The 24088-nt window shown below is 43.4% G+C and overlaps 1 protein-coding gene across 4 annotated transcripts in view; it reads right to left on the bottom strand.

The window, feature by feature from the left end:
- Nucleotides 1-2670: 2670 nt before the first annotated feature.
- Nucleotides 2671-24088, bottom strand: part of flna (filamin A, alpha (actin binding protein 280)) — a 52589-nt gene continuing 31171 nt past the window's right edge. Inside the window, exons 11-49 of one of the 4 annotated variants that reach the window (XM_007576969.2) lie at nt 22973-23099; nt 22763-22899; nt 22452-22648; nt 22259-22372; nt 21889-22032; nt 21671-21794; nt 20952-21112; nt 20782-20872; nt 19851-20020; nt 19586-19703; nt 19351-19463; nt 19083-19232; nt 18668-18986; nt 18159-18332; nt 17901-18063; nt 17660-17820; nt 17315-17482; nt 17055-17178; nt 16118-16274; nt 15754-15943; nt 14779-14802; nt 13480-13727; nt 12974-13045; nt 12240-12339; nt 11369-11509; nt 11144-11272; nt 10703-10876; nt 9717-9878; nt 9440-9643; nt 9203-9355; nt 8998-9120; nt 8639-8905; nt 8423-8560; nt 7530-7645; nt 6615-6747; nt 6356-6532; nt 5271-5489; nt 4997-5194; nt 2671-3887 (exon numbers count right to left, since the gene is read on the bottom strand). In XM_007576969.2, the coding sequence (XP_007577031.1) occupies nt 3703-3887; nt 4997-5194; nt 5271-5489; nt 6356-6532; nt 6615-6747; nt 7530-7645; nt 8423-8560; nt 8639-8905; nt 8998-9120; nt 9203-9355; nt 9440-9643; nt 9717-9878; nt 10703-10876; nt 11144-11272; nt 11369-11509; nt 12240-12339; nt 12974-13045; nt 13480-13727; nt 14779-14802; nt 15754-15943; nt 16118-16274; nt 17055-17178; nt 17315-17482; nt 17660-17820; nt 17901-18063; nt 18159-18332; nt 18668-18986; nt 19083-19232; nt 19351-19463; nt 19586-19703; nt 19851-20020; nt 20782-20872; nt 20952-21112; nt 21671-21794; nt 21889-22032; nt 22259-22372; nt 22452-22648; nt 22763-22899; nt 22973-23099 (6065 nt within the window). In that variant the 3' untranslated portion in view covers nt 2671-3702. The remainder of the gene's footprint in view (nt 3888-4996; nt 5195-5270; nt 5490-6355; nt 6533-6614; nt 6748-7529; nt 7646-8422; nt 8561-8638; nt 8906-8997; nt 9121-9202; nt 9356-9439; nt 9644-9716; nt 9879-10702; nt 10877-11143; nt 11273-11368; nt 11510-12239; nt 12340-12973; nt 13046-13479; nt 13728-14778; nt 14803-15753; nt 15944-16117; nt 16275-17054; nt 17179-17314; nt 17483-17659; nt 17821-17900; nt 18064-18158; nt 18333-18667; nt 18987-19082; nt 19233-19350; nt 19464-19585; nt 19704-19850; nt 20021-20781; nt 20873-20951; nt 21113-21670; nt 21795-21888; nt 22033-22258; nt 22373-22451; nt 22649-22762; nt 22900-22972; nt 23100-24088) is intronic. The other 3 variants (XM_007576971.2, XM_007576970.2, XM_007576972.2) reach the window with 3 other exon arrangements.

Below are 24088 nucleotides of genomic sequence, written 5' to 3'. Positions count from 1 at the left end.
CACAAAGCAACCATTTTAATTTTCACAATGGATGAAATGGGATACTCTGTAAATAATCATTTAAAATCTGCACAAAACGACCCAATCAATAGATTAGAGTATTACCGACAAGTCCATTTATTTTCAGGAACTTCATGTCTGAGTGAAACACATAATATAGAATAATTAACCACAGATGGATGTTTTAAAAAATTCAGGTGGAGGCCCCTCCCTCTTATTTAGCAGCTCCAAATTATATAAATATAAAAATGTGTATAGTCATGTATTTCATAAATTTCTTTTTTTTTTTTTTTAACATTAACATGTACTCCTATATTATCCTATATTGTCCAGGGGCCTCAGGGCTGATGTTGCTTTTAAGCTGAGGTTGCATTTTTTGGAAAGTTACGTTACAATATATTACCAATAAGGTATATTTATTGATAATGTAGCAGACCTGACGTGAAAGAAGCAACAAGCAACAAAAGGGACAAAATATAATTTGATTCGGTTTGTAACTGAGAGGTTTCCAGGTAGAGCTGATAAAAAGATGCTGAACATTAAAAACCTGAGACGAGGCGATGCATCTCCACTGAGTGCCAGGCAGCAGTAACAGCGTTCAGCCTCAGCAGTCCTAATCCTTCATTCATCCAGGTGAGACCACTCAGATCTCAGATCTAGTTGTTTCACATCGCCGACCGAAGCAAAAGTTATTTGTGGCATTTTCTTTTTCATTTTGATTATTTTATACTTTAGTTCTAATTTGCATTGGTTTGCCTGTGAATATTTGTTTTTATTCAATTATTATTTGGTGATATTGTGGAAAGCTCTTTCTTGTTCTGTTCATCTAGTTTTTTGCAAAGCTTGGAAATATTTTTCATTTTTGTCCGTATGAATGAAGCACTGAAGTATTTTTTCAGGTATGCTACAAACAGAAGTGTGTGTGTGTGTGTGCGTGTGTGTGTTTATTTATACTCTCAGACTAACGATGTCTTTGCTGTCAGTAAGTCAAATTGAAAGCAGCCTCTGCTTTCAGTTCGTGTATTGATTCTAGAGAAGTTTGGCAGAAACACAAGAAAACCCAGCGACACAAGCTGACAATCAGGACTCACCAGAACCTGATCAGAGTCATTTCCGTCTCTAAACACAGACATAATTACACAGACACCTGACGTTATGCTTGTCTGAGGAATTTATTCTAACGTTTTGATGCAGCGGGAAGAATAAAAAAAAAATGTTTCCAGAGAAAAGAAGCATCAGATGGCTGCTGAGATGCTATCTGATGCTATATCTATGTAGATAGCCATACATAGATATGCACGGTATGGGGAGAGAGAATATAGTAGGAAACATTAAATTAGATCAGCATTAGATGTTTTTTGTGCCTTAGTACTTCATTTTATTTCAGTTATGTTGCTGCAAAGCGTACAGATGTGGGAGAATTTGTCAAGCCTTTCGAAAATGTCTTAAACTAAAACAGAATAAACTGAGTACAGCAGTTCTGTGGAAACTTCAGGATCTAGATCGAGGAACTGAGACGGTTGAATTTTATAGAAGGTTGAATTTCAGACTTTTATATTGTTGAAATACTCAGTGGTGGGTATTGTTGAAAATTGCTCACGGTGGTGAGCAATTTTCATTTTCACTATGGACTTACTCATATTTAGTATTTAATGATGTTTCCAGAACTTTTAGAAGAAAACTCATCCAATGCATCAAAGATCCTCCATCGTACTAAACGGTAGGCCCACATTCCTCTGTTCTTCATGCCAAACATACCTGCAGAAGTTGTTGCCAAAAAGCTCAACTTTAGTCTCATCTAAGCACACAGTTCCAGTTGAAGTAGATTTTAGCTAACTGCATGTTTACATTTGTGATGGTAGGACAGAATAGTCCTTTTCCTGGCATGTTTGCCAAACAGCTGATAGGCAGGTGGAAGAGGTCTTACGGTTGCCATGGAGAGCCCTACCAACCAGCAAGAATTTTGTCTCGTCTTCAGCTACGGATCAGCTGAAATATGAACATTTTCCTTCGTGGACGTGCCGTCTGACGCTCATCAGGCTCCTCTGAGCTCTGGAAAGATTGTTTTTTGGTTCAAAGCTACATTTAATTTCACTTTGGGATCAATAAAGTTTTTTGAATTGAATTTACATTTTGTTTTGAAATGCATTTCCATTTCCTCTTGCTATAGCAAGTAATTTTATTTAATTTCCATTTGGGATCAATAAAGTATTTTTGAATTAGAATAAGAACTGTTCAATTTCCCCCTAACATTTGACATACTGCCATAAAACAAGCTGAACAATCAGCTGAAAAGATCTTTGTGCTCCCAGTTTTGTTCTGATGGGCAGATTGGGTTGAGATGAAGAACTCTTCATACGTTTCTTATTTTCTCTTCCTGTCATTTTCCATGTCGATCTGCTGACCTGCTTCAGTCCAAACGATACCGAGCCGTTCATGGACCATGAAGTTGAATTTGTGAATCAGACCAGACATGACTTCTGCTGACAATCATTTCCATTTGAGAAATACAAATGTCACACTTATTTCATAGAGGCATTTGATTTCAAGGTCTACATAATCACTCAGCGGCTCCCTCTGGTGGCAGAGTGAATCAGTACTAGTTAAAAGTGTTTCATAAAAATGTGTGGGCGCAGCAGAGTGTAAAAAAAAAAAAACAACAAATTTCTGTTCGATTGAGAAAAATACTTTATTGTGTATCAAAATACTGTCTTACAATCACTTTAAAAGCCTTTTTTTATTTTGGACAAAATTCAGTTATTTAGCTTTGAAATACAGATAAAGGCACAAAGCAGAGTTATGCTTTAATGGAGGGTGAAATGCAAAACACAGACTTAAACCGCAGCAAAGCCTTCAACTATAAACTCTTTTGACAAGTCTGAAAACTTCCCTTTTTCGACCCGTTGGTCATCGACTCGGAACTTTTTCCTAAACCTCCTCGGAAAGAGTTTCCCCAATCTTAAAGGACATGCGGAGCGCACGCTGGTGTCTAACGTAGCCACACAAAGCGACATCTTCCAGCAGCCGTGTTCAGAGAAAGCTAAATACGTGTTAGCACACTCTTTGATTTCCTGACTACTAAAGGACAGCAGTGGGTAAAACTGGATCACACTAGCAGCAGATTAAAACGATGATGGATGATCGGAAAAGCCGAGCAAGGGTGAGCTTTGACTGGGCAACGCTGATACGCGACAAGCTGAGTTTTATACAGACACAGGTCAAAGTAATGTCACTGTAACACAAAAATAATCCAAAAAAAAAAAAAGACAAGAAAGGGTTGCTTATAAACCTTTGTCCTGTGATTTGCTCATCTAGAAGCTCCAAAATCCATTTTTCATGTCTGTAAGAGCTCCTCCAGTGTAAACAGTAACCTTCCATCTAAAGCTGGGGACCAAAACCTGTTACTACAATATTCTGGCATTCTGCACTAATTTAAGGTCAACACGTGGCTGAAAGTGTTAAATATTCTGATAGTTTACAGTGATCAAAGGGGCGTCTTCCCCTCCCCTCCCCATTTCTGAAGGAAACAAGCATTCACTGTGTTGCTCTTTAGACTGGATTACAGTGAAGGATAAAAAGCAAACTGGCTCACATGAGTTAAACTGCTACCACACAGGGAATCTTAATTTGCAACAATGGGAAGACTTTGGAGGCTTAAGCAGCCACCAGCTGGACGGGACCTCCGGGTCGCTGCGGTGGCCGTTAGACGGTGAGGTGGTAGGGACTGCCAGGGATGTGCTCGTCGCCCCACTTCACCACCAGGATGTACTCGCCCTTCTCCTTGAGCTGGTAGCTGACGTTGTACACGCGGTTGCCCGTGTGCTTCACCAGGATCTCCTCGCAGGGGACCTTCGGTCCGTCCACACCGACCAACAGCATGTTACGACCTGCAGAATGAAGAGGGTTCAATAAATGGTTTGGCCTGGATCTCTATGGTTAAAAAAATAAAATAAAATGGGAGCATGAGGAGTCATTTGAGTTAGAGCAGACCTCTGGTTCTGATCTGCTCTGTATCCCCAGAAACAGAACCAAAGACAGAAGCAGCATTCAGCTTCTAGGCACCACAAATCTGGAACAAACTTCCAGAAAACTACAAAACAGCTGAAACACTGAGTTTCTTTAAATCTAGACTAAAAGTCCACCTATGAAGAGTTACCTTTGAACCATAATCACTGGAAAATTAACCAGCTATCAGTCTTGCAACAAATTGAGATTCCTTGCAAGACTGACTGCTACCAGAGATCCTTACTGACCAACACGATCAATACGAGTTATAACATTTCATTTCCCTTTTGGAATAAATAGTTGATGCAGCTTAACACAATTTCAGAGCCTTCAACACAATGTCTGAAATAAAAAAAATGACGGCATGAATGGGAGCATTTCTGTGTCTTTAGGTTCCGTTAAGCTTGCTGACAGGAGAATTTGGTGAACCATAACAGTTCTGATGAAGTGGTAATGTACACCATGCTGACTAAAAGTGGGAAATAACAGGTCCAATTACTGATCCCTGAGGTACACCACAATAGTCCCTCAGAGTTGTAGTCAGCAGTATGAAGGTGATGATTAAGTTGTGATGGAACTACACATTGTTTATTTGGCACTGAGGAACGGGTCGATTGTTACAAATGCACTAATCTTGTTCTGCAAACAAAAAGGAACGAGGGAGAAAAGGATTCAGAGATCTGCTTCCAACCAGAAAAACTATTGGTGTGAGTCTTAGTCATACAGCTAAATGTCTAAAAACAGAATCTCTGGACAGCATCCATCCACCGTCGGACAAAATAAAGTCACGCGCAGGTCAGTGGTAAATCCTCAATAGCCTCCATTTTCAAGCCAAAGTTTGGTTTTTAAGGTGGGACTGGGGGTTTTCAAATAGAGTTTGGTTAATACCATTTATAGTAATTATGTGTAATTACTATAAAATCAGATTGTCAAATAATCTTTAGTCAAAACTTAAGTGCCCACATTCTACACATGAATTATAAAGACTTACCTGCTTTGCTGCAGTCGACACAGAAGTTGTTCTTCTGACCAACAAACGCCTTGGTCAGGCCCGGGCCCTTAGCCGTCACCTTGCTGGCATCTGAATGAGTGGGAGTGGCCTGCTGAGAACTGCTGATGGCGCGGGTCACGGGGTCAACCATGACCGAGGAGGTTTCATGCATGCTGTGGCTGGACACAAGCTTGGAACCTGGAGAACAGAGCAAGTCAGGGGCGGCTGCGTCTCACTTTACCGTCTCAAACCAAAAGCAAAGACCTCGCTTCACCTGTAATCTTGGCCTTGAAGGGGCTTCCCACAATGTGGTAAGGGCCGCCGTATTTGATGGAGATGAGATAGTTTCCGGGGGCCATCGGGGTGTATGTAACCTTGTAGCCCTCTGGACACTCCACACAGTCCATCTTCACTTTGGAGGGTCCATCGATGGTCACGGCGAGGGCCCCGGGGCCTGCAGTGCTCGTGTTTACCACAAATTCGCATGCAGTTCCTAAAAGCAGTCAGGACAAAATTGAGCGCGACAATGAACCGGGTAAGAAAACACAAGGCTTCTTGAAGCTGAGCTCAGCAAAGTCTACCAGACCTTTTTCACCATGCAGAAACTTCCAACTCTGTACTCATTACACGCGTCCTTATTTCTGATGCAACTCGATATCATGGTAACATAAAATGTGCAAAAAACAAACAGATTAAAGTGTTTCTAATGTTTAGTTCTGAGAAATGAAGCCACTACCATGAACTGGATGCCTGAAAGTGGCCAGCAGGGGGCAAAAAATATAAAAAAAATGAACAAAGGTTGAATGAGGACTTGTTCTGAGCTCCCCAAAAAACATGAGGGAGGGTGTAGGAATGTAGTCTGCAACATTTATGGGTCTTGAGCTTGAACCCCTCAGCTGCATAAGCAGCTGGAAATGACTAAAAACATCTTGAGGTGGTATTTTATCGTCTCTGCACTGGCCACAGTGGATTATCAGCACAGAGAAATATCTGACAATTTGTATCGCTGCAGTTTTTTTGTAACATTTGTTTCAGGATTTCTGCCGGTTTTGAAGGAAGAACCAAACGTTTTTTATTTTTCCCCCTTGATCCTTATGCCCCCCTGCCCCCCCAACTCTAACTGCCATTAGCAACACAAGATAATCACAATGCTAATGGCTATGCATTTTCTGGATTTTGCATTTTCAAAACATTGCAGTAACATGTTACCCAAAAGAGGTTGCACAGTAGGATATGTGGAAAACCTGAAATGCTTTTATTGTAATGACCAGGACATGCTGGCATACTTACTCTAATCTGGGTAAAATCTAATTACACACTCTGCAAAGATGATGTACATGATGGCGGTGGCGACGCTACCTGTGGTGCCTCCCTCCAGTCCTGGTCCGTAGGCGGACACCATGCCCGGATCTCCAGCCTGGCCCGTCTCCCCGACGCGGATTTTAAACGGACTTCCTGGAATGTGACTTCCATTAAACTTGACGTCGATCAGATAGAGGCCGTTCTCTCTGGGGATGAACCGGACTGCGTATTTGTCTGGACAAGGGGGACAGCAGAGTTGAGCCACACAGAGACTCCTACAGCCCTGCTGGCTCTCTGAAGGATTCTCCTCCGTTACCTTGATCGATCTCCGTGACGCAGCACTGCTCCAGCGCGCCGGAGGGACTGTGGACCTTGGCGTCGATCACACCTTTGGCACCGTTGAGGCTGACGGCAAACGATGCCGGCTGGTTTACCTTCAACCCTGACTCCTGCTCGACAACAAATAAACTCCAACATTGAGTCACAAGCTGAGATTACTATTCAAGACAACAGCAGCAAACAGAAGTTTCGTGTTTATCTTACCTGCAGGTCGCTAAGAGGGCTAAAGAGGAAGGCTGTGTAGTGAAGAGACAGAAGGTGGAATGGACCCGAGAGAATCAGTGGATCTGCTTCTGAATTTTAGTTCTTTAGTGGTGTGAAGGAGTGTGTGAGAGCAAAAGAGAACCCAGAGAAACATCTGTAGAACCCAACTCTAGGTTTTCTAGGATTCTTTTTAAGATCAATAGGATGTGAGGTTTGGTAATGTGTGTGTGTGTATGTGTGTGAGATCAAGGAGACAGGAAGGGAAACTAAAACAGCCCGTTTCCAACCTCTTTAACCCTTTAGCGCCCTGTCACAGCTTCACAGTGGGAAGGCTGTTGGGAGCCTTTAGAATGAGGCACGAGAAACACACACAGTCCTCGAGTTTCCCAGAAGCCCCTGACCTGCCCCCCCATGCAGCATCAACTCATCATACAGCTTCACCTGTCCACTCTAGTCTCACAGCATCTACTCACTGTTTTCTCCTTTTCTACTTATCAGCTGACATGTTAGATTAGGTTGTTCAAAGCCCCAAGACTAAAACTGCTCATCTTGCCCCACCATCTTCTCTGGTTTGATACCCAGAATGCAGATGGCTTGAGCTTCAAGCTGCTGCTGCTGCTGCATGGCGGGCAGGGCACTGCGGCCTGGTCTGCATGCACACGGATGTGTGTGTGTCTCAGAGCCTCACCTGAAGACTGGCAACAGTGAGGCGGCGGGCGTCGTCCGACGGCGAGGCCACGGGGACGATGAAGGGGCTGTCGGGGATGTGCTCGTCGTTGAAACGGATCGACACCTCATAGTCGCCTGCAGGACGACACAACGGTCAGTGTCACTGAAGCTGGACAACGAGGAACAGACAGACAGTCATGGGAAGTATTTGTAGGAGTACAAGATTACTTGAAAAGCATGACCTACTCTGATTTTGGTAGAAACGGAGAAGAAAGAAAAAAACAAAAACAAATATGACGATAAAGTCTCCCAGTTGGCAACAGTTGGGTGACCATCATTTACATGCAGAGGTGACCTGGTGGTTAGGTCCAGGAGGCCGGTGGCTGCTTTTCAGACGTTTGTGGCGGAGGATTAGATCGGTTTCACAAGTACATATCAGCCAATATCTGATCTCCCAGAATTACGGATCTTTAACAGCACATTTAGTGGTGCACCCCTAGATATTTGGGTCTCTTTCAATTTATAATTTCAGTACATGATTTTTGTCATTTTCAGCAACAAATTATTTAGCAATCACCAAACAAATAAGTCAGAGCTTTTTCGACTTCGTTTTCAAAAAAATGAAATAAAAATTATTTCCCACAGATCACAAGATTTGTAAATAGGAAAAAGTTTTAGACTATAAAAGTTTTAGAGTTGTAAAGGACATATTCTAATTTTTCTGGCTGTGTTTGATTGTTCAAACAATTTAATTTATTCACAATGGGCTTTTTCATAGTTTTTAAAAGAAAAACTGATAAAATTAGTATTAAATGGTTGTGCCTTATAAACTGAGCTCCATGTTTAGCTCCTGTCCATTAAACAATGAAAACCGTTTGATTTGTTGCACATGCTCAGTGCATCTCTTCTCACCCGGCTCCTGAACAATGTAAGACACTCCACTGGAGCCGTCCTTGCGGTCCTCGAAGGTGATCTCTGCCTTGCTGGGCCCCTCCACGGCGATGCTGAGGCCCCCGGCCCCGGCCTCTCTGGTCCAGATGCTGAACTCGGCTGAGGAGCAGCACAGAGGAGTCAGCTTCACCGTGGGAAACCACACACTGCTCACACACACACACCGATCGCACTGACCTGGTACTCCAGCCTCGGCCCTCTCCAAGCCTGGGCCCCCGGCGCGAACTTTGTGGGCTCCGCCCTCACCCAGTGGCCCGACGGTGAACTGGAAGGGGCTGCCAGGCACGTGCATGCCGTTGTACTTGACGCAGACCGTGTGCACGCCCGTCTCGGTGGGGACGAAGCGGATGCAGTAGGTGTTGTTCTCTCCCTCCATGATGTCGGCTTTGTGGATCTGACCTGAGGGGCTGGTCACCTGGGCCGTCATGTCCGCTATGCTGATCTCTGAAGGAAGAGGGGGAAGGAGGAGGTCAGATCGCCAACAGAACAAGTAGACGTTTGGATCTTGTGATTTCCCAACTTCCTGTTTGGGTCACCTGGGATCTTGAGGCTGAGGTCACACTGGCTGCCCACGTTGGCGACAGAAGCGGCTCTCTTCTTCCTGGTGATGCTCTCCTTCATCCTGCCCTCCCCAGTCACCTTCACCGTGAAGGCGCTCCCTGTGTGCACAATCCCTTGGTTCAGTAAGCCAAAAGTCTCGTATTCCTGACCTTTAACCCCTGACCATTTAATGGTGAGCACCTGGCACGTGTTGGTCGGCAAATTTGATGTTGATGATGTAATTTCCTGGTTCTGTGGGGCAGTAGGTGACCTTGCAGGTGCCATCCTCTTGATCCTCAGTGTTTATGTCCACTTTGCTGGGTCCCTCGATGGAAAGGCTCAGGCCACCGTATCCTGGCAACAATAGGCAAAAGTTAATATTCAATTCCCTTTTTCTTCAGACGGAATAATTTTGTCAAGATCTCCAAAAGCGTTTACCTGCATCGCGAGTGTCGATGATGAACTCTGCTGGCTCGAAGGTCCTTGCTTCGCTCAGGCCCTGGCCGCTCACACGCACACGGCTGGCGTCGCCGATCTCCGATTGGCTGATCATCACAGAGATGGGGCTGTTGGCAATGTGGCGTCCGTTCTTCTTGATGTTCACCAGGTGCTCACCGATCTCTTTCGGCACGAATGAGACACCTGACGGAAGTGGTAGCGGTTAAAGCACCGATCGCATTCCTCCATAGAGGTCACCAATCGGCAGCAGACTCACCAACATGGCCGTTCCGCAAGATCTTCAGCAGGCAGGGTTCCTCGCGGCCCGAGGGCGTGGTGAGCGAGGCGGTCAGCTGGCTGATGTCCAGCTCGCCGATGTCCAGAGGGATGTCAGCAGCCGACCCCACCTTCAGGTGGGACATCCGCATGGAGTCGTCGCCTGGAGACAAGGACCGGCTGATTAGAACATGCAAGTCTGGACGTCCCTGGTCCCCACGATAGAGCAATAAATGCAGCAACTATTATATTGGTCAGTAGTATGTATAAAGTCCTTTTTTACACATCGTTTGCATTTCTCTGTTCAATTAATTCCTACTGCCATGGTTCATGAATTCATGTGATCCATTATCCTCAATCAATGTTAGTGGGCGGAGCTAATAAACCAGTTAAGATGTTTATCCTGTTTTCTTTTAATTTGCAAAGAACTTCAACAATCTGAAGGTTTTCTTTTCAGTTCTTGTTTCCCTGAGATTTGGGAATGAAGGAGAGCATCGTTTCCTTTCAGTCCAGCATCTGGCTCTTCTCTTTTCGCTAGTTTATGCTTCAGTAAGCCATTTAATTCTGACCTATGAGTCATTCAAGTACAAACCTATTCACTTGAAACAAAAAAAGCCTTTCAAACTCCTACACTTTCATTGAAGATCTCACAAAAACTGATTGTTTACAAAAAATTATTCAGCATAATTTCCAGTAAAAAAACCCCTGGGTTTCAAAGTGGGGAAAGAAGATACGATTAAGATAAAGCAAACTTTGATACATGTTCAGAAACTGTCTTCATAAAGTCCTTTAAGGACTCTTCTCAAAGAAATACCCATGAAGGAGGATGATTACAAAGATAAAAAGGACTAAAACACTCATTTGTTAAATGCTCCTGCCAATTCTCAGCAGTCACCGATTTCGTAATGACATACGATCTGAAAGGTTGGAATGAAAATGTGGGACATGATTGCTAACTTGACTGCCGGGTCGAAAACGCAGCCTTACCAGTGATTCTGGCAGAGAAGGGGCTTCCTGGGATGTGCTTGTCGTTATATTTGACCAGGATGCTGTAGTCCCCTGGCAGGACAGGGAGGTAGGACACTGTGCAGGTCCCGTCCTGGTTGTCCATGCAGCTGATGTCTGCTTTGGACGGCCCCTCGATGGCCAGAGAAAGACCACCTGCGTTTATATACAGCGACGCACAAAGTTGTATTTTTGTTTCTGTAAGAGTCATTCTCATAAACACAATCGAAATCCAGACCATTTGTCAGGTTTCTGCACAAAATGGAGGAATTTGACAGACGGTTCTATATACATTGTGGAGGAAAAAAATTGTGTGAAAAAATGTGCATCTTTTATATACACATGTAATAATAATGTGCTTCACCAGATCAGCTTAAATGTAACGTTTGTGTGAACATAGAAGTTGGCGTTTTTTCTGCATACCCTCTCCAGCGTCTTTAGTGTCAACAGTGAAGATGGCAGGCTTGTTCACGGTTCCATGGATAAGACCAGGGCCGTAGGCACTGACGTTCCCGCTGTTCATGTAGTCCACAAAGAACTGCAGGGGGCTTCCTGTTGATGGAAAACAGAGAAATGCGTAAAAAAAACAGTCATTTGGGAGTTTTAATGTACTGCAGTAGCTGCAGGCATTTCAGAACTCAGATGTACCGGGGATGTGGATGCCGTCGTATTTAATATCCATCTCATGCAGACCGGGCTCTGTGGGACCGTACTTCACGGTTACGGTGCCGTCCTTGTTGTCGGTGATGTCGGGCTTGGCCACCTTGCCTGATGGCATTCGGACTTCACCTTCAAAAACAAAAACAAAGTAGAAGCATATGTTGAAACTAGTGGTTTAGTACTCTACGCTACTTTGATAGTCTGTCTCATCTTGTACCCCATCTTGTCTGGGTCTTGGACATTGAGCACTCTGGATTTTCTCAAGACCACAACTGTGGATCTACCACTAAATAGCCAGAATATTGTCAGTTTTATTTAACATCCTTGCTTTCATTGGATGTAAAACATTCAGATTCAAATCCATCAACAACACGACTCCTTCCTAAATATGTATTTTGTTACTGCAGTCAACAATCCACACCTCAAATATATTTGTGATTGAGGTGCTGTTAGCAAAGCTAGCAAATGTTAGCAACCTACCTCTGTACCAGAATTCCTTGCCTGCAGCTCACACAAAGATTTAGTCATTATCTACACATATTATGTTAGCTACCTGTGTAATGTATACACTACGTGTTTTAGGGCGCTAGTTTCCGTTTGTCAGCTGTTTGTTTCCCATAAGCTAACGTCACGTAATACAGTTAACGTATTGAGGGAAGCAAGCAAATGTAGTGCTTCATATTTTATTGTATCGTGATGTGGGGCGCTGGCCTTTGTTTCAGTCTCTCAACAGTCTTGGATCAGTCTCTGCCTCAATAGAGTCTGGTACTGATTTGGTCTTGGGTTAGTTGGTCTCGACTATCACTTGTAGCAGGTCCTTGGGAAATCGTAGCGACGAGATTTAAACTTTATGCATTACCTGTGATCTCTCCCTTCTGAATGGTGAATGGGATGACCAGGTCAAAAGGTCTAAGTCCTGCCACATCCAGGCCATTCATCCCAACTGGTCTGTCTGTTGCCTGAAAGACGGAACAGAAATTAAAGGATTACAGACTTTATGGTGCGCCCTCTGCTAAGCCATGTTGCACACCATCAGCACAATGCAAGACAAGAGAGGTAAAGCTTCCAAAACACCAATGCAGGGATGAGATGACATGGAATGAAACGACAAATGAGGATTATGGTCAAGACGATGGCACCAGCACAAACTGCGAGAACAAAACCAGTAGGTCAGAGACGAGAGGAAGACGGTTCTCATGAAAAATCGCTTTGTTTCTTAAGCGATTTCCACATGAAGCAGTTAACAACAGAGCCGCACAATTATTTAATAAAAATAAATAAATAAAATCTGTGGGAAATGTAAATCTCTTCCACAATGGGGATGTGATATTGTAAAGCTCAGCTGCACTGTTCATGTGTTGGGAGGAGGGATTCAGTTTTTCACATGAAGGGAACAAAGTGATGAGAAAAAGGCATCAGCATGAATGAAACACCTGCAAAGAGAGACAGACACTGATGGAGTCTGATGAAGTGAGGCAGTCAGTGTGGGATGAAAACAATGACATGGAAGCATGACAACTGGGGCAAAAAAATAAAAAATAAGGCAGCTAAACACAAATGGAGCTAAAGACCAGCTTGATGTTTGTTAGGTACCCAGGGCTGTTGAGCGTAGTATTGGGGCATTTGTCTCTGCTGCATGATCTGGTCTGATGGTCCTTCCAGAGCCTGGGAGGGCGGGGAGGTGGTGAAGAGAAGGGGTGGTGGTGTGAGAAGGCACAAAAGATGAAGGATTGAAGTGTGACACAAAATGATTTAGGGAACACTCATACTGCCAGAACACTTTCTAAATAATGACTTCATAAGGAAAGGCAGAAGCATCACTGCTTTGTTCTGTTGAAGAACCTGGGAAATCTGGAGCAAAAGCAGAAATACTTCAAGTTTATGCTAATCTATTCTGAGGAAATTAAAGTAAAGCCAGAAAGGTAAACTGGCTTGAGAGCCCAGAGATTTGTGTTTATAATTATGTGATTAAAAGTTTTAAACATGTAAAATTCTCCAGTTTCATAGTTTTTGGTTCTTATTTTAAAATCAACTCATCTTTCTTTAGCAATCTTAAGTCAAACATTTAAGAATAGCAGACCTGCTATGAAGCAACTCACCGTAACTTGGAATGGACTGTTGGGAATGTGCTCCCCTCCGAAACGGACACATATTACATACTCTCCGGGTTGCGGGGCAGTGTAGAAGATGTCAAAGGTGCCGTCCTCGTTCTCGACGACGTCCACGTCGAGCTCCGCCCCTTCGGGTGTGCACACGCTGCACGTCACCTTGCCTTTCCCAGCAGCCTTGGCGTCAACTGTAATGACTGTCTGTTCACCGATCTGAATAGTTGGACCAACACCAGCGCCTTAGGAGAACAAAAACATGCATAAAGTGATTTGTTGTTACAGTCTGATATGTAGAAATGTATGGAAGACTGAACATGCCAAATACTCAAAATCAAGCCATTTTAAGTGGATTACATTTGTTAATACATCATTAAATGCATCCAAACATAGATTGAAAATATTTTGTCATTTTTGGCTCTTCAATTTGCTGAACCCATTTCTGAGTTCACATTTTGGATTAATGGGCTTCATTAATTTTTATGTCATTTTCTTTGTATTTTCATACATTTTTCAAGTGTATGAGCGAGTTTGTCGATTACAAAAAAGAAATTTTTTTTTGTGACGCTAAGTACAAAACAAAGAACAATGATAAACACCCAGGTTCACTGAGATATTGTTCTTTAAAGGTTAAGATAAGTTCACTAAAGTTAAAATGTAGTTCTATCATAGGTGGTAAATTGTAAAAATGAAAAACTTGGCCAAATAAAACTTTGGCGAAAAAAGGAAATCTTGAACATACACTACAGAAATATTTTTAAACAAAATTGTAAGATTAGACTAAAACATGTGAAAACTTTATGTAGCACATTCTCCACATGTTACATTTTTAAGTCATCTTTATTTTGATGAGCATTTTTAGTTTTGGCAGGTTCACTCCTCCATACGGCTTCCCAGGTTTACTTTCATAACACATTGCATGCACATTCCACAACCATGAGACCAGGTTAAAGTTGGATCAGATCTAGTCATGTTATTCAAGTCTCATGTAACTTGTAACCAACTAATCATTTGTTATTAAAAAGTTTCAATTTAATCTACAACTATAACTAGATTAGCTAAAAGAGCCATTCCACCATGCCATCCTATTGACGCTGTTAGTCCTTTAGTCCGTCCAATAAAAACATGAGTCAAGAAGTGTTATGAGAGAAGTAAATGAGTTTGAAAGAAAAAAAAAAAAAGGCACAGGATGGGATATTCTGTTAAGGTTTGGTACCACTAATTCTCCATGCGAAAAGAGAAGAAAAAAAAAAAAGAGCAATTCTTCTGTTACGAATCTTTCAGAGGGCTTACCTAAACCGTGACCGCCGATTGAGACTGATAAAAGGAACGGTGAGAAGCAGGGGAGCAAGATAAAAGAAAAAAAGGTGACAAATAAAAGACAGTCAGATAAGGATGTGGGGGTGCTGGGTGGCATTAACTGTGCTCCAGACAGTTGGCTGAAGAACGGTGGTGGTGAAGTGCATGTGTGTGTCTGGAGGGGAGGGAGTATAGGTGAGGTGCAACTGAGGAGCACAGCGTGAGCAACATGACATACCAACACACAGAAAAATGAGACCTGAGCAGCAAATAAAAACTGATGGACATGTTGAAAGGGAGAGCTCAGTGCAATGCAGCTGGAGAAAACAAAGGCAATCACACAAACACAAGCAAATTAACACATTAAGTTCGTTCATCTGTCAGATTAACAGAAAATCCAAACATAGTGGCCAACTCTGCAGTCACACTGCTGTCAGTGCAAATAATGACTTGTGAATATTTAAGGGACAGTCAGATGACTGCATTATATTTACATTTGATTTTTTTTTTTTGTTGAAAATTTTCTTTAATTTTTTAATACAATTTGAAGTTTTCTTGATTTGCTTGTGTTTCATGTAGCAGGATCTTCTCTACCGTACAAATGATTTACGTTTGACACCATTTTTCTAAAGTATAAAAATACATTAATTTCAGAGTCAAAGATATTTTCAGTCAATTAAAAAGCAATGAAAAAAAATTACCGAGTTTAAAAACTTTGAAACCACTGGGCTCTCTGTAGTAAAAGAACCCCATTTGCTGTTAAATGCAGCAAGAAATGACTGAGATTCTGATCTCTAATTTTTCGCCAAATTAAGTAAAATCTCTAAAATGCGTTGGACACACACACAAAAAAGGAAAAACGGTCATTTGGCCTTCAGTATATATGGACCAAACTAAAACAAAAGAACCATGACTCCAACTGTAGAATACAAAGTTTCTATAAATCAGAGTGAGTGTAAAGAAGCTAACCTGTGACGGTGCACTTGCTGGCGTCTCCGGTGGGGAGAGCTCTGATGCGATATGGCGAATAAGGAATCTCATCCCCTCCGTATTTGATTAGGATGGTGTATCTGCCCGTCATGTCTGGTACATACGACACCAGGTAGGTCCCATCGTGGTTGTCACGGATCTTTGCCTTTTTAGGCTTCCCCTCTGGGTCCTGCAGAAACACAAGGACTTAAACTCTCAAAAATTGCCCCAAATGATCAGTTTTCATGCTTTCTATTAGACTGCATAAAACATGCAAAGATTGGAGACTCAAAAATCTGATCAATTTTGAAATCATACCCAGACAAATTTGCTTGAGTACAACCAGGAAATGGTGAGCACTCACTGTGATCTGCACCGCCAGCAGTCCCTCGCCTGCATCTTTGGCATCAATGGTGAACTCGACAGGCAGAGAGGCGGGCACGCCCGTGGTGTTGAGGCCGGGTCCGCTGGCTCGCACCTTGCTGGCATCGTGGGTCGGGAGGACCTTCACCTTGTAAGGGCTGTAAGAGGCAGACAGGAAGTGCAGTTTGAACAGAAACCAAACATTACCGCCGAAAGGTTGGGGAGAAATTGAGAAGGATTTTTCAGAGATGTTTTATTTTAACATGAACAACAGGATATTTTTCCAGGGACCCTAAAATGAAAAAGTACCATTTATTTTGCATTGCAAATTAGATAAAAATGTCCATTTCTTCATAAATCCCATAATTAGCAAAAAAGAGTCAACTGGCCTGTAATTTATTCTCTATGAAGGCCTCAGAGGTTTGTTAGAGAACATCAGACTGACTCTTTAAAAATTAACAACCTGACAATAGAACCTATTGTTGGGTTTAAATGATGTTATGATGGAATTATATGACTTGTGTTTCGACAGTCAAGTTTGATTATTTCAAGCTTAAATCATGTTTCCATATGCAGTAAACATAAATACAAAGCACTCTACAGCACAGCTACTTAAGGTGGTCGATATGGACTGAAAGTTTTATCACAATATTTTATTGTGATACCGATAAAAAAAAATGACGATAAGAACTATTAAGCTATTTTTTTTAACTGTGACTATGTAGGCTGTGACTGCTTTATATACAATTCATAGCTCCACAAATACTGTTAAGATACTTATTTATAATATGCTTCTTCGGGACACCAGTCATAAAGTGTGATTTTTAATCACCAAATCTAAATTCTCATGACAAGAAATTTATCACAATAAATGATAACATAATAAATGCCTACCAGTAATAGCTACTGCTGGAGGCAAATAATGCGTTGATTTTTACCTGCGTGGGATTTCCTCATCAGCATACAAGACATTGATAGAGTAGGGTCCCTCTCTGGTGGGAACATAGTTGACTGTGTGAGTCTGGTCTCCATTATCCACCACCTCGACAGGCTCCACGACCCCTGCACTCAACAGCGATGGCATCATCGTTACTACATTTTGTTCATGCAAACGTAAATGGAATATTTCCCCAAATAAAGTCTTTTGCTACAACTAATCCCTTTGAGGTCCGACGCAACAGCCGAGAACACTCGTCACCTTTGGGTCCTTGAACGCGGACCTGCAGAGGGGCCACCCCAGCTTTGGAGGCGTCCACTGTGAACGCCTGAGGGATGTTGGCTCTGACGTTGCTGCCGAGGCCAGATCCCTGACACTTCACCTTAGTGCTGTCCACAGTGTCGCTGACTGGAACGGAGAAGGGGCTTCCTGCTCAGACAAAGATAAACACCAGAAGAAGTTACAAAGTTAACTTTTGTAAATGTAGTAAAACATTGCTAAAGTTGAGCAGATTAGTATTTGTTTTTCATTCTCATATATTCAATCTCAAGGTGTTGGAGACAAACTCCTCCAGAAGGTGTTGTTGTTGCTACGCTGGTGAGTCACCTTTGACTGGCTGTCCTCCATAGGTGATGTTGAGGTTGTATGTTCCAGGCTCATAGGGAATGTACTCCACACTGCAGCTGCCATCTTTGTTATCAGTGCAGGACATTTTGGCCTCTGATGGACCTTCCATTGCCAGACCAAGACCTCCAGTTCCCGCTCCTCTGCAGAAGGAACACGGCGTTATAAAAACAAAGAGAAGGAGCCACTCCACCGGATGAGCCAACCTGAACTTTCTGCATACCGGGTTTCCACCATGAACTTGTTCGGCTTGTTGGTGATGCCGCTCTTCAGGCCAGGACCGTGCACACGGACACGAGCCGGATCGCAGCCCTCGGTGACCGCCACACGGAATGGACTGTTGGGCACTGGAGAGCCATCGTAGCAAACCTCCACACTGTGAGGCCCTGAACATACGCACAGTGTTACAATCCTAACCAGCCAGTAGGTATCCCCCCCCGCCACCCCATGCTAATGTTCACGTCGTGATGTTTAAACCCACCCTCCTCGTAGGGAGTGTACTCCACGGCGTACATGCCATCGCCGTGGTCTGTGATCACGGCATCCGGGCAGCTGCCGGATGGACTGCTGATCCGAGTTTTGATGTGGTCGCCTCCGCTCTGTGTGAGAGCACGAGCATCCACAGTGAAGTCTGTGGTCGCGTCACGGAATACTCCTATAAACACACAACATACAGTCGTCACAGCATGTGCAGGCGTAGCTCATTTACAGTCTGATTCAGATGAGAAGGATCATCAGGTTTCAAGTAAAACTGGGCATGTGTGTGTTTGGTCATGTGACAGTGATGGTGCCGCAATGCTCGATTTTGTGCTGTTTAACTGAAGCAGAGTCGGTGGTGTGGCCATTTTTGAAATATATAAATAATGTCTATAAATATTTGTTTTTGGTCATAACACCAATGTTAACATTGCCACAACTTCATATCAGTGCATCCCTGCTATATATATCCGTCTCTTGGAAGTTGATTGTTCAAGTGGATGGCTGGGTTACCTTTGCCTTCCACTCCTGGTCCAAACACACGGACTCCACTGGCGTCGATGGCCGGCTCCACGTTAAGGCGGGCGGGGAAGTTTGGCACGTCCTGGCCCCCGTAGCGTATGGTGAGCGTGTAGGAGCCCGGGTAGAGCGGGATGTAAGTGATGGTGTAGGTTCCATCTCCGTTGTCCTGGATGTGAACCTCGGCCTCGGTGCCGCTGTCCGAGATGATCTCGATGGTGAGCTCAGCCGGACCAGCATTGGTGCAGTCCACTACAAACTCCCCGGTCTCACCGACCTTGGCCCGCTCCAAGCCTGGGCCAGAGCAGCGCACCTAGATAGAGACGGGGGGGAAGGAGGCAGAGTTAAATGACTGATGCTTTATAAGGAAATGAAATCATGCTGGTAAGATCCGACTGCTGCTGCTGACCTTGGACGGGTCAGTAGGAGGGTAAGCTGTAGGAGTGTAGGGTGATCCAGGGATGGGCACTCCATCGTAGGTCAGTTCCACCTGGTATGGCCCTGCCTCACGAGGGATGAACTTCACCTGACTGGTCTCTGGGCTCAGCCCCGGCTCAACCTGGAACAAAGGGAAAGAAAAAAAGTATTTCAGTGCTGTAGTGTTTAAGAGATTGACAGTGTAGTATTCAGAGATTTTGGACTAGAAAAAAAAAGAAAAAGTCTGAAGTTAAACTGACCTTGCAAGTGACCGGTTTTCCTGAAGGTCCGGTAACCTTGGCGGCAACTTTGCCCTGACCGCCAGCACCCTTCGATTTGACAGTCACCTCCTGGTCTTTGCCGACGGTCATTTCTGTAGTGACACAAAAAGCACTGTTGGTTCAGGTAAAATGCGGGGAAGGGAGTGTGGCCCCTGCTTTGAAAAACGAAACGCTGGATCATGCAACACAAACATGACTGAAGGATTGAACTTACTGTCTCCTAGTCCAGTGACGTTGACCTTGCTCAGGTCCAGAGTTGGAGCTACAGCGACATTGAAGGGACTCTTGGGAATATGATCTCCACCATAAGTCACAGCAACTCCCAGAGGACCCTGATGGAGAGACAAGAGCAAAGATGATGCAATTTACTTTATCTTCTCCTAAACACGCAGCCTCTTTAACTCAGATTCCCAGTTTCTATGTGCAGTGCAGAAATCGTGTCTGAAATTGAAACGGCATGAGAGCGTCCGCTATCTCACCTGCTGCACAGGAGTGTATTTGACAGTGTGTGTGTTGTCATGGTTGTTTATGACTTCAAAGTCCTTAACAGCCTCTGCTTTGGTCGGCCCACTGAAGCTGCAGTCCAGGTTGGCCTTTCCAGCTCCCTTGGTGTTCACAGTGAAGTGAGTGGGTTTGTTCAGTTCAACTCCTGGAGGGAAAAAAACAAACAAACAAAAAAAAAAAAACGTTGATGTCTTAAGGAGGTTCCATGTGAGAAATTAATCTGAATTAACCAACTGCTTTTAACATGATAAAAAAAAAGTTAGACCCATTACATGCTGTGAGATTAGATTTATTTTAACTGTAAATACAGGAAAAACAATTTGAATCTGTGAAATGAAAGAGGAACCACCAGCAGCAAGGGATCCTATTTTTATTCTTAGTGAAAGAAAATGAAGCAAATTTGATGTCTGAACAAGTTATAAATGCACTTAAAAAAATCAAACAATAAAAGCCAAATTTACCTAGATAAATTATGTAACTTGAAAAATCTAGCTTTAATTTTTCTAGGCCGTTTTTAAGATTTTGAACAATATTTGTCTGAAATGTATATCATCACACCTCGGATCCCCTAACCAGTTTCTACTGAATATTCCCAGATCCAGACTCAAAAACTGAACTTTTTCATCTTGGACCCAGTCAATCTGACCATTTCAAATCAAACATTAAATAACTCAATTATTTAAATTTGAGAAAGGCATGTCTACTTCTTTTAGGCTAACTTCTAAGTGGTTTGATGTAAAATAACTTTAAAATATGTTAGAGAAATGATTTGTCCATTTCCTCTGATGCCATTAATTTGTTTAATTTCCAATTCTTTTGAAGATGTGCTACCAAGTCCAATTGGATCTGTATTTTGTATCATAAGAGTCTGTAATGACTGGTCAGTGTTTTGTACAGCGTTCGTACCGCTGCGGCTGAGTCCTGGTCCCTCCGCCTTAACTTTGCTGGCATCATGAGACGGATCCACCTTCACTCTGATCGGTGACATGGGGATGGCCTAAACGGGAAACAGAATCATTATAGCACATATGTACCAACCTTTTAATAGATTCTGGCTAATCATGATTCAAACTCACATGTTCAGCAAACAGCACCATGATGGTGTAGCTGCCGGCTCCAGGAGGAGTGTATTTAACAGTGAATGTGTCGTTGTCGTTCCTGATGATGTCAAAGTCTATGTCTGCCTCTGCTGGTCCCACCACACCAGGAGCACACTTAATTCCTATGCTGATGTCACCTGAGGCCAAGAGACAATATGAATATACGTTTCCATTTATGATATGGACTTAAAGCTTTATCATGCCATTTCGTGTTAACATTGTGATAAGAAACATTTATAACTCCCATTTTAGCTAACCGTATGGCTATACTGAGATGGAACTGCAATCACAGCCCCATAAACCCAAATACTGCTCTCTCTCGCAAAAAAAAAAAAGACATTTGTAATATACTTCTTTAGGACACCAGTCCCACTAAACTGCATCCGCATTTAATCATATTTTTAAAATGTATGTATATTTATTGATTCTCTCATTGAACAAATAATGGAGAAAATGGTAAAACTACCAATCATGACAATCCAGACAGTTTTGGGGGATTTCAACCATCATTAATTAGAATTTATCCCCACAATAAATCAAAATTCTTATTTTAGATTTATCACAATAGTTTATAAGTACAATACAATATAGTCAGTATCCACCCCTACTAACTGCATGTTAAAAACACCAATATGTTTTACAGGATCTCAGTTGTAGATGCAGAAAACTGGACCGTTTTCTTCAAGTCATCTTACCTTGACCAGCCTCGGAGCAGTCAACAGTAAAGTATGTCGGCTCAAAGGCCTTCAGGCCGGTCTTTGCTACGCCAGGACCGGAGACCTTCACCTTGTTGGGGTGACAGCCAGCACCAATATTCATCTGGAGTCAGAGACACACAGAGACGAGAGCTTAGGAGACCTCTGGGAGTGCAGAAGCATAAAACCAAACCAAAATCCAGATTTTAGATCCTCACCCTGAATGGACTCTCGGGGATGTTGACGCCCCCCCAGGACACCATGACGGTGTGCTTCACTGGTTTCCGTGGAGTGTAAGTACAGGTGTATGTGCCGTTACCGTTATCTTTGACCTGGACATTCACAGGGTTGCCCTCTCCATCCTATGCAGTAAACAATAGTTCTCCAATGAGTGTGTAAAATACAGTTAGGACATGCTGTTATGGAAAGATTTTAATACAACCGTATAAATATGATTAATAAAAACTTAATCTTGGTCTTTTACAAGAGCATAAAATCTTTAAGTGGAATATATTCATATAGCTATAAAGCACGAAATAGACATCTTTGCAGTAAGGGAACATTTTGAACCACAACAAAAGAAACTACCTGAGCAACAATCTTGAGAGGAGCTTTTCCTCCTTGTTTGGTGTCCACTGTGAACTCTGTGGGCTTTCCAACAGCCAGACCACTGCTCTGGAGGCCAGGACCGTACGCCTTAACCTGGAACGGCCATCAAGCATTAAAAACAGTCACAGACACAGTTCTTTGTTGCGGCCCGTGTCCCTGGGTGTGTTCTTACTTTGTCAGGGTAGAAGTCTTTCCCTGGAGCGTTGACGATCTCAGCCATGAAGGGCGAGTGCTGGATGTCGTCGTTGTTGCACAGCACATGGACGGCGTACTCGCCTGGCTCCGTGGGCCAGTAGCGGACGTCACATGAGCCATCGCCCTTATCGTCACATTCAATCTTGGCCTGGGATGGACCTTCCACAGAGAAACCTGAGCAAGAGGACATGGGTTAGTGCTCTTGGAGACGCAGCGCAGGCAGGAGAAACTTAAGCCCGACAGAAATGGGATGGATTTTTCCTGCCCTTTCGTCTCCGCCTTACTCACCCAGGGTACCGGCGTTCTGACCAACAGCCTCCACCACAAAGTCTGCAGATTTACCAACAACCCCTCCTTCCAGCCCGGGGCCCCAGGCTCTCACTAGCTGCTGACCGGCCTCAGAACCAATCTTAACCTCAATGGGACTAAAGAGGAGAAGCAGGGGTCAGTCATTGTGAAGCTCAGCTACCAGCTCCAGTTAAAGTAGTGGTCCAGTACCTGCGGGGAATGTGCTGTCCTCCCCAGGTGATGGTGATGCTGTAAGTCCCAGGAGTGGTGGGGTAATACTCAAATCCGTACACGCCGTCTCCGAGGTCTTTCCTTTTGCATGGCTCCTCAAGTCCCTCTGTAAATACAGGACTTGATTTACAATAATACTCATACAATGTTTAGAAAAACCTATGAGGTTTTCTAGCCAGACGTAAAGCCTTTCAAAGTACTGCTAGCTCAATTCAAGTCCTGTAATATCTTAGTTTAACTGAACCCAAAGAGGAATTAGAAAATGTTTGTCTGTAGTGAACATGCTGTGTAGACCTTCTGTCCACGCAACAATGTTTTATAGCCTAAAGTCAGTTTTGCAAAGATTTTAGTAAATATATTTTGGTTGCAAGTGGACGGCAAAGCTAAGGGACTCCTGTGTGTGTTCGTCTTCAGCTTTCACAGCCAGAAATACCCATGTTAGGTGAAAGTCTGGTATGTTTGCGGAGGCGTGAATGCCAAAAAATAAAAAAATAAACTCTGGTCCACCTCAAGGTCTTGGTTTAGTTGAAGTAAACTCTGGCAGTGCGGTTTGAATGCATTCGTACGCGGACTACAGCACAAGGCATTCTGGGTAAGTACAACCAAAACCAATGCGCAATGCTAGTGGGAAAAACGGCTCGTGGTCACCGAAGACAAAAGAGAAATCCTCTAAAATCTGACAACATTCCGTTTTTGTTTACATTTTGCGATGCGGGATGTTGCGCTCAGTTTCTTCTTCAGTGTTTTTTTGTGTCGTTTCAGTGATTCTTGGTCCAGCGCCACCACAGGCAAGGAGGTGAACATGTCCTTCAAAGCGTTTGGTTTGTTTGAAAGAAGTGCAGCAGCTGAAAATGGAACAATGTCGCTAAGCTAATGTTGCAAGTTTGGTCCTCAATCAAACAGAGTCTGTCAGACTATCAAATATGAAAACACCCTAAATTGCTCTCCGTTTGGAGAGTAGGTGTTCCTGGTTGTTTGGGTCATTGGGTCAGTCCTGTGATGGTTGAGGTACACCCTGGACAGGTTTGGCTACAGAACATGCTGTGTGCCTCGATCTGGTAGCTACAAATCAGCAGCCTCTTCAGTCCACCTCCC

Source organism: Poecilia formosa, unplaced genomic scaffold (assembly GCF_000485575.1).
Source record: "Poecilia formosa unplaced genomic scaffold, Poecilia_formosa-5.1.2 Scaffold421, whole genome shotgun sequence".
NCBI classification, from domain to species: Eukaryota; Metazoa; Chordata; class Actinopteri; order Cyprinodontiformes; family Poeciliidae; genus Poecilia; species Poecilia formosa.
This window is presented reverse-complemented; position numbering and strand designations above follow the sequence as displayed.